This window comes from Piliocolobus tephrosceles, chromosome 6 (assembly GCF_002776525.5).
Source record: "Piliocolobus tephrosceles isolate RC106 chromosome 6, ASM277652v3, whole genome shotgun sequence".
Taxonomy (NCBI): Eukaryota; Metazoa; Chordata; class Mammalia; order Primates; family Cercopithecidae; genus Piliocolobus; species Piliocolobus tephrosceles.
Window position 1 is genome coordinate 45,918,738 of NC_045439.1, and position 15,310 is coordinate 45,934,047.

Consider the following 15,310-nt stretch of genomic DNA (forward strand, 5'->3'; position numbering starts at 1 on the left):
TCATAATTCCAGTACCTTAATCCAGTCCCTGATAGCTTATTGGCATAATTTACTGGCAGTCTTTTTTGGGGGTGGGGAGGGGAACGGGTCTGCCAATTCACTATCTTGGGCAGAACCTGACATGGATACAGACTGTTCATCATGATAACCTCTGTATTATTTCCTGGATTCTAACCTCCTATTTTTACCATTTTCTGTGACAGATTTTAGGCAAATGACTTAACTCCTCAATGTCTCACTTTTCCATTTGACATAATGAAGATAATAATTGTACTTATCTTATAAGGCTGTTATAGGAATCATGTGCAATAAATACGTGTTAGGTGCTTATGACGGTACCTGACAATTTAACTACCTAACATAAAATTATCTCTTGATTGGCTGAAAATTCTCATCAAATAGTGTATTATTGAAGTGTACCCCCATTGCTAAATGCTGAAGTTGTTTCTAATATTTTCCTATTATAAATAATGCATGACACCAAAGCAATCTTGACAAAAATTGTCAGAATCTTGACAGAATCTTGAATCAAAGAACAAAGCTTGAGGCATTATACTACCTGATTTCAAAATCTACTACAAAGCTACAGTAATCAAAACACTATGGTACTGGCACAAAAACAGACATATAGACTAATGGGACAGAATACAAAGCTCAGAAATAAATCCACACTTTTACAATCAATTAATTATCAACAAAGATCCCAAGGACACACAACAAAGAAAGGACTGTCTCTTCAATAAATGGTGTTGAGAAAACTGGATATCTACATGCAGAAGAATAAAAATAGACCCTCATCTCACATCACATAAAAAAATCACTGAAAAATGGACTAAAGACTTAAACGTAAGACCTGAAACTGTAAAATTACCAAATGACAACTTAGGGGAAGAAATCTGTGACACTGGCATAGGCAATGACTTTTTAAAATATGACCTTAAAAGCACAGGCAACAAAAGCAAAAACAGACAAATGGAATTATATCAAATTAAAAAGCTTCTGAAAAGTTACTACAATCAACAGAGTGAAGAGACAACCTGTGGAATGGGAGAAAATGTTTGCAAAACACATATCTGGATAAGGAGTTAATATCCAAATATAGAGGAAACTCAAACAACTTTATAGTAAGAAACAACCCAATTTAAAAATGGTTAATGGACCTGAATAGACATTTCTCAAAAGAAGACATACAAATGGCCAACAGGTGGTGGGAATGTAAATTAGTTCAACCATTGTGGAAAACCATGTGGCGACTCCTCAAGGATCTAGAACCAGAAATACCATTTGACCCAGCAATCCCATTACTGGGTACATACCCAAAGGATTAGAAATCATTCTACTCTAAAGACACATGCACATGTATGTTTATTGCAGCACTATTTACAACACCAAAGACTTGGAACCAAAACAAATGACCATCAATGATAGACTGGATAAAGAAAATGTGGCACATATACACCATGGAATACTATGCAGCCATAAAAAAGAATGAGTTCACGTCCTTTGCAGGGACATGGATGAAGCTGGAAACCATCATTCTCAGCAAACTAACACAGGAACAGAAAACCAAACACCACATGTTCTCACTCATAAGCTGAACAATGAGAACACAGGGAGGGGAACATCACACACCAGAACCTGTTGGGTGGGAGGGCAAGGGGAAGGAGAACATTAGGACAAATACCTAATGTAATTGGGGCTTAAAACCTGGATGACAAACCAGGTGCAGCTGTATTGTAAATAGTGCAGCAAACCACCATGGCACATGTGTACCTATGTAACAAACCTGCACATTCAGCACATGTGTCCCAGAACTTAAAGTAAAATAAAAATAAATCAAAAAAAAAAAAAAAAAAAAAAACCCAAAAACACACACACCACACAAACAGCCAACAGGTATAGAAAAAATGCTCAACATCACTAATAATCGGGAATATGCAGATTAAAACCACAATGAGATATTATGTCATACCTGTCAGAACAGCTATTATTGAAAAGATGAAAAATAACAGGTATTGGCGAGGATGTGGAGAAAAGGGAACCCCTGTATAGTGTTGGTGGGAATGTAAATTAGTATAGCCATTTGCAAAACGGTATGGAGGCTCCTCAAAAAATTAAAATAGAACTACCATATGTTGCAGCAATTCCAATACTGGATATACATCCAAAGAAAATGAAATCAGCATGTCGAAGAGATGCCTGCACTCTTATGGAATAAACCTAAGTGTTCACTAGTGGATGAATGGACAAAGAAACAATGGAATATATACACAACAGAATACTGTTCAGCTTTTAAACAGAAAGATATCCTGTCATTTGCAACGTGGATCAACCTGGAGGACACTGTATTATGCGAAATAAGCCAGGCACAGACAGACAAATGCTGCTTCATCTCACTGATATGTGGAATCAAAAAAAGCCAAACTCATAGAAACAGAATAGAACAGTGGTTACCAGAGGCTGGAGGATTAGAGAGATGTTAACCAAAAAATATATATATAAATACAGTACTGAAAATTAAACATCTTTATGAATAACATTTTATTCTTTATATTATTTTAATAGTCTAGATTATCAGAAAAACAGATCTAAGAGTAAACATTTTATGGGTTTTAGTTTAGGTTATCAAATTAGCCACAAACTATTAGGATTTGCAGTGCTATCAGAAACATGTAAGGATGCCCATCTATACACTTGTAAGCAGTGTATATGATTATTAAAAAATAGGGGAAATAATCTATGGGTTCATAAACCTCTGTAGCAACCTAGATAAATTATCAAATATTTGAAATTTGCTTACCATTTCCTTTTTGCCAAGAACAAAAGGACCTATAAAATACTTACCTTCTCAGTGCTTGCTGTCCCCTCCATGTGGGTGTCCGGGCTGGCCACTGGGAAGCCCTGGGACCTTTTTTCTTTGGTGTGAGGAGGGAGGGGGTCATCACCACAATTGAACCGACTCGCTTTTGAACAGCACTTCACAGTGTACAAAATATTCTGCATTCTCTCATTTGACCCTCACAGCGATCCTGTTTTCATTTTAATGACGAGAACTTTAAGGCTCAAAGGAATTTTAGGACAGATTCAAGCCATTTAGATGGCGGAAAACAAAGCTAAAACAGAGTGCAGGTTTTCTGTTCCCAAGGGCGATGTCATTTCCATATTGTCAGGTTGGAGGGGGGCCAAGACAGATAGGAGGTGTTTAAGCCGAGGCTGAATCAACCAACTAAATGCTGAATAAGACAACATATGGAGTCAGAGTCAGCCTGACCTAAACTTGAACCTTGTCTCTGCCACTTACAATCTAAGGAATCCTTGGCTAGTTACTGCCCTGCTCTGGGCTTCAGAGAGACTGATTCCACAGGGCTGCATGAGGGAAGTGCTGTTTTTACAAAGGCCCTCACAATGAAATGCTTTGCAGATCAAGTGGCTCCAACACCTCCTCTCACTCCTAAATTCTCCAGGGGAGACTGTCACAGTTCAGCATTACACACTGATTAGCATCTTACTTGAGAAGCCAGGGCCTGCAACACTGGGCAGCTAAAAAGTAAGCAACTTTCTGCTATAATTTCTCATAGCAGGTAACACTTTCTGTTCTTCATAGTTTTACAACAGCGAATGGGAATTGTCACTGAAGACTTCTGACAGATGAACGCACAGCGAACAAATGCCATGTGCATTGTGGAGTCCGATACCTTGCAAACCTCAAAGAAGGCATCAACGACAGCAAAATTAAAATTGTATACCTCTATCTCAGCATGAGAAAAACTCCCTTGCTGCTACCTTTTTTTTCCCTTTCTCTTTTTTGAGACAAAGTCTCGCTCTGTCGCCCAGGTTGGAGTGCAGTGGCACGATCTTGGCTCACTGCAACCTCTGCCTACGAGGTTCCAGCAATCCTCCTGTCTCCCCTCTGGAGTAGGTGGAATTGCAGGCATGCGCCACCACACCAAGCTAATTTTTATATTTTTAGTAGATGGGGTTTCACCATGTTGGCCAGGCTGGTCTCAAACTCCTAGGCTCAAGTGATCGGCCCACCTCGGCTCCCAAAGTGCTGCCTGCGCTCAGCCTCACTTGCTTCTTTGAAGTGGGTTCCCACTACTTCTTTATCATTTAGCCTAAAGCAGGGGAACATTCCCTTTATCCTTTGCTTTGGAGACATCTACTACAATACACACACCGTAAACCACAATGGCAGTTCCATGCATTTGGTTTCTCTGGAGGAGAAATAAAAACTTTGCGGTAGTGACTGCCACCTTGTGGTCAAACATAAAACTTCCACTAGGAAAAACAGACTTCAATGCTAGTAAAGGCTTCACCCACTAAACACTGGGAATCCCGTGTGGCCGCTAAAATTTTGGTATATTGTATAATTTATATATTTTCCTGGAGCATTTTGATTGTATATGCTATATTGATTGGGTATGCAATCTGTCCCAGGTTTCTCATTGTACTCTACCATAACATGATCTAATTGTTGATGAGATTTTTGCTTATACTCACCAGAATTTCCTTTTACAGATCAAATTCCCCTGAGTTAGGTATACTTCTTTATTTGCTTCGGCAGTAGTAACTTGGAACCACTGCTGCTGCAAGACCAGGCTAAGCTCACTAAATACCAGTTGACTGCTTGACTCAAAGGTTACCAGTTGGTGAAGATGACCTAACCTCATGTCATAGGAAACCATGTGATCTTTGGCTCAGGCCCTAGGAAGGAGATCTGAGCGGTCACCTGGCTCTGCGGCTTGACCCGTGGTGTTCATGGTGGTGTTCAGGAGGCTGGCGCTTGAAACCCTGGCGGCAACCAGTATCAGCTACCAGCTCTCCGTCTCAAGCCTGTAGCTGTAACTCCACTCCTCTATTCCAAGAAAAGAGCCCAACAAGGGGGTGATAACGCTGGAGTGGCGTGGGAGTCCATGCCATGTATCTCCTTCAGTGCATCCTGTCACCAAGCTCCCAGACTTCTCTGCTCCACCCATTCTCCAGGCTGCATGTGTCCCTCCCAACACAGATTTGAATACAACTGATCCTGAAACATACGAAAACGCCCAGCTTCAGTTACAGCTAGAGGAATGCAAGTTAGAACTTCAAATATACCATTTTTCTAACCTCTCAGATGATCCAAATGACAGATAGCATGCCATGATGGGAAGGCGGGGGAAATGCATCTTCTCACTCAAGCTCTGGGAGTGTGAATTTAGAGACGCAGCCCAGCAAGTAGGGAAGAGCCTGCCTATACTCTGCCGTCAGACCACCTGGCTTCAAACCCTCTCTGCCACTTCGGAACTAAGCTTCTTTGTACCTAAGTTTTCGCCTCGTGAAATGGGGTGATAATAATAGAACTTATTTCAGAGGGTTACCGTAAGGATTAAATGAGATAACAGACATAAAGCACTTAGAACAATGTGTGGTATATGAACAATAAAATGTTCGCTATATTTAACCACAGTGGAGGAGAGGGGCAATTGGACTCAATCAAAATGTGAAGTGCATATACCCTTTGACCAAGCAATACTACTACTACTAACATGTCATACAGAAACACCAGCACAAGCACACAAAGACAAAAGTACAAGGGGACTCACTGCAACAGTGACTGAAATAAAAGACTAGGAACATAATACATAGCAACAGAGGAGGACAAGTTAAATTAATTATGTCATGTTCTAAAATGGAGTACTATGCAGCCATTAAAAATGAGGCAGCTTGGTATATAGAAATACAAAACAATTTCCAATATATACTATTAATATTATTTCTTAAAAAAAAAAAAATGAAGTGGCCAGGTACAGTGGCTCACGCCTGTAATCCCAGAACTTTGAGAGACTGAGGTGGGTGGATTGCTTTAGCCCAGGAGTTTGAGAGCAGCCTGGGAAACATGGCAAAACCCCATCTCTACAAAAAATACAAAAATTAGCCAGGTGTGGTGGCGTGTGCCTGTAAGTCCCAGTTTCTCAGGGGGATGAGGTGGGAGAATCGCTTTAGCCTGGGAGCTTGACGCTGCAGTGAGCCATAACCATCACTGCACTCCAGCCTGGGTGATGAAGTGAGACCCTGTCTCAAAAAATAGATTAATTAAATTTTAAAAATACAGAATCATGGGCAAAGTATACTATTATTTGTGTTTTTTAAAGATAAATATGTATGCATATGTGTGCTGGTATATATGCTTTTGTGTACAGAAAATTCTCTCAAAGGCTATAAATAAAACGAGCAATAATTGTTTCTTTCAGAGAAAGGATATGAATATTTGGAGGATACTTATATTACCTATTGCAAGAAATTAGATTTTCATAATTAAAACATACAACCTGATATGTCATTCCTCTGCTTCAACTTCTTCCATGACTTTCCATTGCTCTCAGGACTAAACTCAAACCCCTTAACGCAGCCTGCAAGCGTCTTCATGGCCTGGCCCTGGCCCACCTCGGCTGCCTCAGTTCTCACCAGGCCCCTCTTCAACCTCGATATGCTGCGTGTGCTGAGCCTCCTTCACACCTGGTGCTTTGTCTCACCAGCAGACCTATGGTGTGCTGTTGACCCTGTATGATATATTCGCCTTCATTCTGTCTAACTAATTCTAACTCACTCATCTGGTCCCAGCATGGCTTTACCTTCCCTAGAGGTATATTGCCAGCCTCCCTGACCGGGTCAGATGCCCCTATCCCGCTCCCGTGGAATCCCCTACTTCCTTGATGGTGGCACAGATCAGGAACATGCCCAGAATTCACTCTCCCAGAATGTTTTTTGACAGCAAGATTCTGACACCTCTGTGGCAGACCTTCCCTCTTGGTGCCTTCTCCAAGGCCATTTTCCCTCTTCATTGATACCAGAAGCCCAATTTTGAGCCTGATTCTAAACAGAAGCAGAATGTCCTGTGCCAGAGGCGGAATCAAGGTTGGTGTGAACCAATCATGGTCTGCCAGCTTATCTTGGCCTGATATTTGCTCTTGCAGCCTCCTTGCTAAGGGCATGATATGGTTTGGCTGTGTGTCCCCACCCAAATCTCATGTTGAATTGGAATCTCTAATGTTGAGGGAAGGGCCTGGTGGGAGGTGACCGGATCATGAGGTAGATTTCCCTCTTGCTGTTCTCATGATAGCGAGGTCTCATGAGATTCGGCTGTTTAAAAGCGTGTAGCATTTCCCCTTTGCTCTCTCTCTCTCCTGCTGGCACGTGAAGCCCTGCTTGCTTCTCCTTCACCCTTCTGCTATGATTGTGTTTCTTGAGGCCTCCCCAGCCATGCCTTCTGTATGGCCTATGGAACTGTGAGTCAATTAAACATTTTTTTCTTCATAAGTTACCCAGTCTCAGGTAGTTATTTGTAGCAATGTGAGAACAGACATACAGGGTAGTTGACCCAAGTCTAGGAAAGATCTTCCCTCCCTGAAAAAAGGAGACTGGCCATGAAGTCCTTCGTCCCCTGCCCTTGGGCTTTCTGCTTTGCTATCATGCCAAGGTGTGGCATCTAGGGCTGCAGCAAATACCTTGGGACCCCAAGGGAAAGACATGCCCAATGTCACTGAGCAACAAATCCAATCATAGCACTATTATCATCAGACTTCTCATTATGTGAAACAACAAGTAAAAAGTTTACTAATGGACCAAACCCATCTTTTCTATTTATTGTTTAATCCACTGCTGGTCAAGTGTTCCATTAACTGTAGCCAGAAACATTCCTAAATGCACACCATTATAGGGCAGACAGATTCAATTCCTAAGACCAGTCCATGGTTTCAGGCAAAGGGACACTGCTAAAGCCAGGAACAATGCCCTGGGATGTTCCAAATCAAGGTACCTCTCTGGGGCCTCTCAGACCCCTCTTCTAAACTCCTGTGCCCAGGTCAGAACCAGCCCAGCATTTAGGAGCAGAGTCACAGCCAAATTCATCAAGATAATCAGCCCATGGCATTTTCTCTGTTCTTAATTTCTGTAACCTTCACTCACCTAGAGAAGATTCATGTATGATGACCTTTTCAATCCTGGGACGCACAACCCTCACAGTGCTCCTTCCCCGGACAGCACAAAGGAAGGGGTGAATTCATGAGCTTCCATTTTTCCTTCAGAGGTTGTCAGAAGTCACCAATACCTCCATATGACCCTGTCTTGGGAGCCCATCCCCCAAAATTTCTGCTACTCAACTTTACGAAATCTCCAGTATCTTATTATCTCAGCTCTTTAAGAAAAGAGGCTGTTGGTGCAGTGAATGTGATTCATACTTACAGGGGTCTGAAAGCAGCAGAACAACTGAGTGAGAAAGGGGTGATTGCGGGCCAGAGACAGGATCCTTTTCTCGGTCATGGTGCATTCCACATCATCATCCTGCAGAATCACGTCCTTCTTTAGCACCTTCACAGCATAGAGGTCTCCTGTTTCTTTTATTCTTGCAAGCATCACCTATGGCAAAGCAAAAGGAGGGAGCATGAGAGAGTCCTCTTGGGGATCTTAGGGTTTGTGCAAACAAGGGGAAGAAAGAATGGCACATGTGAAATGTGAGTATGTGTGTGTGTGTGTGTGCGTGAATACAGAGCATGCTTACTTCAACCCAAACAGTTAAAGCCAAGACTCACCTTCCCAAAACTCCCCTTCCCCAACACTCGGATGAACTCAAAGTTGTCGATACCAAGTCGGCTGGAAGAATTAACCCCAATCCCATTTCCTTCTTTGCTGTTCTCCTTTCCCTGTCGTCTTAGGGTCGATCTGGAAACGAGTTTCTGAAAGAGTAAGAACACAAAATTGCAGCAGGAGCACGGAGCACCCATACACGAAGAAGACCTTACTGACTGGGAGCAGTCTCACCCCCAGTATAACGTGGGGAAAGATCAATTCAGCTTGACAGATGATCGGTTCTGCCACTCGAAGCTCCCTCAGTATCAGCTTCTGAATCTGTGCTTACTGCTTTGTGTGAAAGGTCAATTAAAAATAGGTCTAAGTCATGGAGTTACAGTTAGCGCTCAAGTGGAAGTGCATGGAAACACCAATGCCTTGTGTGGTCCCTCGGGTGCCTTCTGCGGTGGCTTTCCATAGGAAGGTCCCATTCCATGAGCGCCACCTAGTGTCCACTTTTTACAGAGAGCAGTGTTCATGTCAGAGAGCAGTGTTCATGTCTGCTCAGAGATTCAAGCATCATTCAGCACCAGGACACGAATGAAGCAACGTTTTTTAATCAATGTTTTAAATTATATAGGAGAAATAAAAGTTCAGTGTGCATAGAACAATGATCAAAAGCATGAAGAATAAAAATTTAAATACCTAAAATCTCACCAGCCCCCTGCCAAAGGTATCTATATCTATGTACAAATAACACACACACGTTTTTATACTTGGTTAATTTTTAAAAATGTAATCAAATTATTGTTTCATAACATATGTTTGTATTTAAAAATTTGTCATGGGTATTTTTCATGCCTTTAAATATCTTTCAAGCACATGAGTTCTAATGGCTATTCAATATCCATTTCATGGATATCTCACAATGTATTAATTTCCCTACTATTAGAAAGATGAGGCATCTCCCATTTTTCACCATAATGAATAACACTATAGTGAACACACTTCATGCAAATCTTCAAAACAGAGTAATTAAGGGTCTAGCTCTGAAGCAAGCTGCCTGGATTCAATAACAGCTCTGCAACCTAACCTGTGACCCTGAGCAAGTTACCTACCCAGCCTATCCCTGCCTCAGTTTCCTCTTCTGACAAAGAGAAGGTTAAAGCATCTGCCACATGAGTCATTAGGAGGCCTAAATGAACAAATGCATATAAAGCACTTAGATTGGTGCCTGGCACATTCAATAAACTTAAGCTGTACTGTCATTATCATCATCCAGTTTCTTAAGATAACTTCCTGCAAATGGAATTCCTTGTGCCAAAGTGCTAATTTTGAAGACTTCTGATACACAGCCAACTTGCCATCTACAAAGACTGAACAATCTACAGTCCTACCAGCATGAGAGTTCTAGTTTCAACACAAAGAATGGAAAGTAAGTGTGGCTGTCTCAGTTGGCTTTCCAATTCCATCCTACTGAGTACCTGAGGATGTTGCTACCTAAAGGCAAGGTGACTTTCGCAGCTGGCCCACCTTGAGACATTTATAAGATAAGCTACCACTAGACAACAGATCAAAAGTCTAACATCCAGCCAGGTGCCGGATATCATGGATTAAGGATAGCTGATTCAAATGACAAGTGCACTGTCCATTCCTGAAGATTGTGCTGCATGGCCTTATCTTATTCCCACTGTATCTTAGAAGCCCTAGTTCAAGCCGACATCTTTAATCTCTGCTCTTCAGGGATAACTGCCCCGTGCATTAGCAATCCCCATACAATACTGGCATCCTGCCCACCCACCCACAAGACAGACAGACCAGATTTCAAATATGTTTTTTTACCATGATTTGATGAAACTCATTCATCTAAATCACATGTAACAGTCATTGCTGACCTAGTATGATCTAATATAAAGATTAAAATGTTTATCATAGTGGCAATTCATAAATTGTCAATAAAAGTCCCTGATCTACCAGGCAGGAGTCTTTCAGTAAAAAGGAAATGAGGTGCTTGGTGCTGACATTTTCAGGATTACCAAGAATCTCACAGTGATGGCACTTACCTTTCTCAGTACCCAGAGATTAGTTAGTAAAGTTGATAATTTTCCTGAACTGGACACCAAGCTACACCGTTCAGATGTTACAGCCATGGCTATTTTCCATCTCTAGACACTGACCAGGAAGGCAGCAGTAAGACATGGGCTTGGGAAGCAGCCAAGGCTCAATTGGATGACAGCAGGTGGAGGTCATTCAGGGAGAGTGCTGACAAAAACATGTGCACTGCAACTGACACAACTCCACCCACTCCTGAGAGTCCAGAGGGAGGGACTCCTGTCTCTTGCTGAATGTGAGTGATAAATTCACAATCCATAAACAAAACCTGCAGAACTGCTGGACTCCAGGGCTGTGCAGAGCCTCAGAGATCTTCAAGTTGAACCCCTTTAGAGGTGAGGATGCTGACGCCCATAGTTACTGGTCACCTGTCCTGCCTGGTCATCAGCCAAGAGCATAACCCAGGATCCTGCATTTTAGGCTTTCACCAGACCACAGTGACAGGAAGCTGACTTTAAAAAAGAAAAGAAAGGCCAGGCGTGGCAGCTCATGCCTGTAATCCCAGCACTTTGGGAAGCCAAGGCGGGCGGATCACTTGAGATCAGAAGTTCGAGACCAGCCTGGCCAACATGGAGAAATCCCATCTCTACTAAAAATACAAAAATTAGCCAGGCGTGGTAGTGGGCACCTGTAATCCCAGCTACTTGGGAGGCTGAGGCAGGAGAATTGCTTGAACCTGGGAGGTGGAGGTTGCAGTGAGCCGAGATCACTGCATTCCAGGCTGGGTGACAAAGCGAGACTCTGTCTCAAAAAATAAGTAGAAAAAAGAAAAAAGGAGGAAAAAAAAGGAAAAGAAAGAAAAAAGTCCTTCTTCTACTTTCTATTACTTGTTGCCCATGCTCATTATTTCTTGTCATATAACTGTAATTACAATCTTATCTGTGAAACAAATTGCTATTAAAAACGTGATTTTAGCCAGACACAGTGGTTCACACATGTGTAACCCCAACACTTTGGAAGGCCAAAGCGGGAGGATCACTTGAGCCCAGGAATTTGAGACCAGCCTGCAAAATAAAGTGAAATTCCACCTCTACAAACAAAAAATTAAAAATTAGCCTGACATACTGGTGCACACCTGCAGTCCCAGCTACTCGGAAGGCTGAGGTAGAAGGATCACTTGAGCCTGGGCAGTTGAGGCTGCACAGAACCATAATTGTGCCACTGCACTCCAGTCTGGGTGACAGAGGAAGACCCCATCTCAAAAGGAAGGAAGGAAGGAAGGAAGGAAGGAAGGAAGGAAGGAAGGAAGGAAGGGAGGGAGGGAGGGAGGGAGGGAGGGAGGGAGGGAAGAGAGAAGAGGAGAGGTGAGGGGAGAAGAGAGGAGAGGAGAGGAGAAGAGAGGAGAGGACAGAGAAAGAAAGAGAAAGGGGGGGAAGAGAGAGAGAAAAAGAAAGGGAGAGAGAAAGAGAGAGAGAAAGAAAGAGAAAAAGGAAAAGAAAAGAAAGGAAAAGAAAAGGAAAAGAAAAAGAGAGAAAGGCAGGCAGAAAGGCAGTAAGTCTGTTTACTGTATTTGCTAAGATAGGAACTTTGATGAGACCACATGCTCTCATTTGGGCTCACCACATCTGAACAACTTCTAAATTACAACACATGGAAAAAAAAGTCTCACCGAGGTTGGAGAAATATTTCCGGGTTGGAGACCCATCCCTGCCAGGGTCTTGGCAAGCTCTACTGCATTTACCCCACAGTTAGGGGCCACGTTCGCTTGACATCGAATGTGCACATTCATTTTACATACTAGAGGGAAGAGGAAAACAGAATCTATGTTCAGAAAAGAACCAAGTCAACACGTGCTGCAACAGAGAACTTTAATAGCCTGAAAGATTATGACAGAGGAATTATACCGGCTGAACAGTATCATTTTCTCATAAAATTAAGCTCACACTAATAACAGTTCCTGGCGTTTTATCTGTTTCTGTGTTCTGGAGACGCAGAAAGCCAGGCATACTAAAGAAAAATAGATTTCAAATACATTTTTTTTCACCATGATTTGATGAAACCCATTCATCTAAATCACATGTAACAATCATTGCTGACTTAGTAAGTTCTAATATAAAGATTAAAATGTTTATCATAGCGTCAATTCACAGGCAATTAAATAACAAAGAATCATGTCAATCGTATTTTTTTCTGTCTCTCAACAGTGAAATAAAAGGTAGCAGTTTGAATGCCACATGTAGATCACTGTTCAAACAGGATGGAAATGGTGTTTCTACCAGAAAAACCTCTATCTGCAGCTTTCTTTCTCAGTATTGTGGTTGGGCAGCTCTCACAGCACAGAGATGGGCATCCTGTGAGCCTGTGGTTCTCAGCATTTGCAGCGTGTGGTTCTAACTGCTTCACAGTGGGGAAACACAACTTTTAAAACTTTTTGAAGGTCAGAGTACAAATGGCAGTTGAGGAGGCGAGCAAAGCAAGCTAAGCTCCCAGGGCACAGGAAGCTGCCTGGGGACGATGAAGGATCTGAGGCGTTGTCAGCTGGAATAAATTCTGAGACAGTTTTTTGACATGGGCCCCACTGATGGGAGGTGAAACTGAAGTGACAGGCAACACATTCCTGTTTTATGGAGTAGGTCCATCTTGGAAGCACACACAGAGCCAGGTTTTGTGGGGCCTGAATTTACATAATTTAGGAAGCCCTCTTTAAGGAAAAGAACACCAAATCAAGTAGAGCGCTTTGGAAGGTGCCCTGGAGAGACAGGAGCCCTGAGACTTAAGCTTCATTAGCTTCATGGGAAACCCCCCCCCCCACCCCCAGGAAGACAGGTGTAAGACACACGAGCCTACAGAGCCTTTCAAAACCACCACGTGACCATAAAAGCAAAAATCACAGGGGCCGGATCGCCGCAGGTGTGCTACCCTCAGGCCACCAGGGAAGACGACAATGCAGATGAGCCCCATGCGTGGCTCTGCACATTAGCAACAACCATGCAAAGCAGAAAGGGACTTCCCACTGGGCACCCAGACCCAGGTGAGATCATCACACTAAGATCAAGCTGCACCTGGACCAACACCCTACAAGTTATCCACGAGCTGGCTACTGTTTTGGTTTTATGAGAAAAAATTATTAAATGGTGTTCTCCAGAGATAGAAGAATGTACCCTTCTTAAAGACAAGTGACTGGTCCCTTTTTGTTGACAGAAGCAGGCTGCGTAAGTCCAAGGAGTCAATGGAAGTTGTCTGGCTATACTCAATGCCAATTCTACCTCCCCATTGCTCTCCTCAACTGGCAACCTGGGGTGTGTCTGATAAGGAAGGCTTCAGGTGCACCCCACGGCAGACAGATCATGACATTTCCATGTGGGATGGCTCAAGGCCAACAGCTCCCTAACTCCTGGCAGGACAGGGATCAGCTCTCACCTGCTCACAGCCTTTGCTAGGGCCAAAGCTCCAAACTCTCACTCCACTGGGCACAGCTGGTGAGATCCAAGCTCACAAGTAAGGCTTTATCTTCCTTCATTCTACCCCTGTTTCCAATCTCTATCAGAGTCCTCTTTCACAAGACCCAGGGCAGCTCTTTTTATGCTGTGACAACTCAATTCCTGCTGATTTCTGGTGAGATCATCAGATCCATTCTCCTGCCATTCTTACTCTTAATCCAACCTTCTCATCTGGCCATCTTACCTCCTTACCTCCTCCTACCTTGCATTTCTTTTACATTTTTATTTATTTATTTTCTTTTTAGTGTCTCACCTGACTCAATCATCTTCCATTTCTGACTAAGATCCCATCTTTTTCTCTTCCAGACACCTATTAAAATACAGTGTCTGGCCTGTATTTGTCAGCTAGCGAGCTAGATCATTGAATGTAACATTTGACTTAATGTCCTGTGGTTACAAAATGTTGGCATCATATATGAAGTTCTCTTTACATGCCTGACAAGAAACACGTAAGTTTAAAATGACTAAGATGTTAATTTACAACATATCTAAAACCATCGGTTCTAGGACACATTCTGAGCCCACAGAATTCTGAAAGCTTGGGGCATAGTGTTCCCATGAAGAGGTGGGTACCCAGCACCTCAGCATCTCACTTTTACACTGAAGTCCTTGTCGCATTATTCCCCAGAGCAGTGAGCCACAGTGATCGCAGAATGTTGGCACTTTGTAGTTGTGGATGCTGAACTTGTGTGGGATGTTGATCCCGAACCTCTGTTCTGCAATCTGTAAAAAAGGAAATAAAGGGACAAGAGCTAAAATGTCATACCAACATCTTTTGTAAAAACTGTAATAGGAACCCATCAAATGCAAAGTGTTACTATGACACCTGAGCTAGGTATATTATTTTACTGTACTCAGCCCTGAATAATTACTCAGGTCTTACTAACCAGACTAAACACATTTTCTAATGAACAGGACAAGACAGAAATGTGGGAAACACATTTTAGATCATTCGCCATTTTGAGAAACAGAAATTAAGATTTTCATTTCATCTTTCATATTCAGGCCATATTTCTCTCCTTGCCAATTCCCTAACACCCCCATCTATTTTCCAGAACCCTTTAACTTCAGGATTAAATGGGTCTTTTACATACTATATATACTTGCTATCACTATAAGTTCTTCCAGACATTGTGTCACGGGGGGGAAAATAAAGAGACTCAGAAGCCATGGAACCACAGAAGGAATTTATTCCAAAGTGACATTAAAGTAAC

At 42.5% G+C, this 15,310-nt stretch overlaps 1 protein-coding gene across 4 annotated transcripts in view; it reads right to left on the minus strand.

Moving 5' to 3' along the window:
- Window positions 1-15,310, minus strand: part of PRKCH (protein kinase C eta) — a 233,087-nt gene that overhangs the window by 86,401 nt on the left and 131,376 nt on the right. For all 4 annotated transcript variants that reach the window (XM_023231862.2, XM_023231883.1, XM_023231872.1 and 1 more), the window contains exons 6-9: window positions 14,690-14,819; window positions 12,266-12,393; window positions 8,568-8,711; window positions 8,221-8,394 (exon numbers count right to left, since the gene is read on the minus strand). In XM_023231862.2, the coding sequence (XP_023087630.1) occupies window positions 8,221-8,394; window positions 8,568-8,711; window positions 12,266-12,393; window positions 14,690-14,819 (576 nt within the window). The remainder of the gene's footprint in view (window positions 1-8,220; window positions 8,395-8,567; window positions 8,712-12,265; window positions 12,394-14,689; window positions 14,820-15,310) is intronic.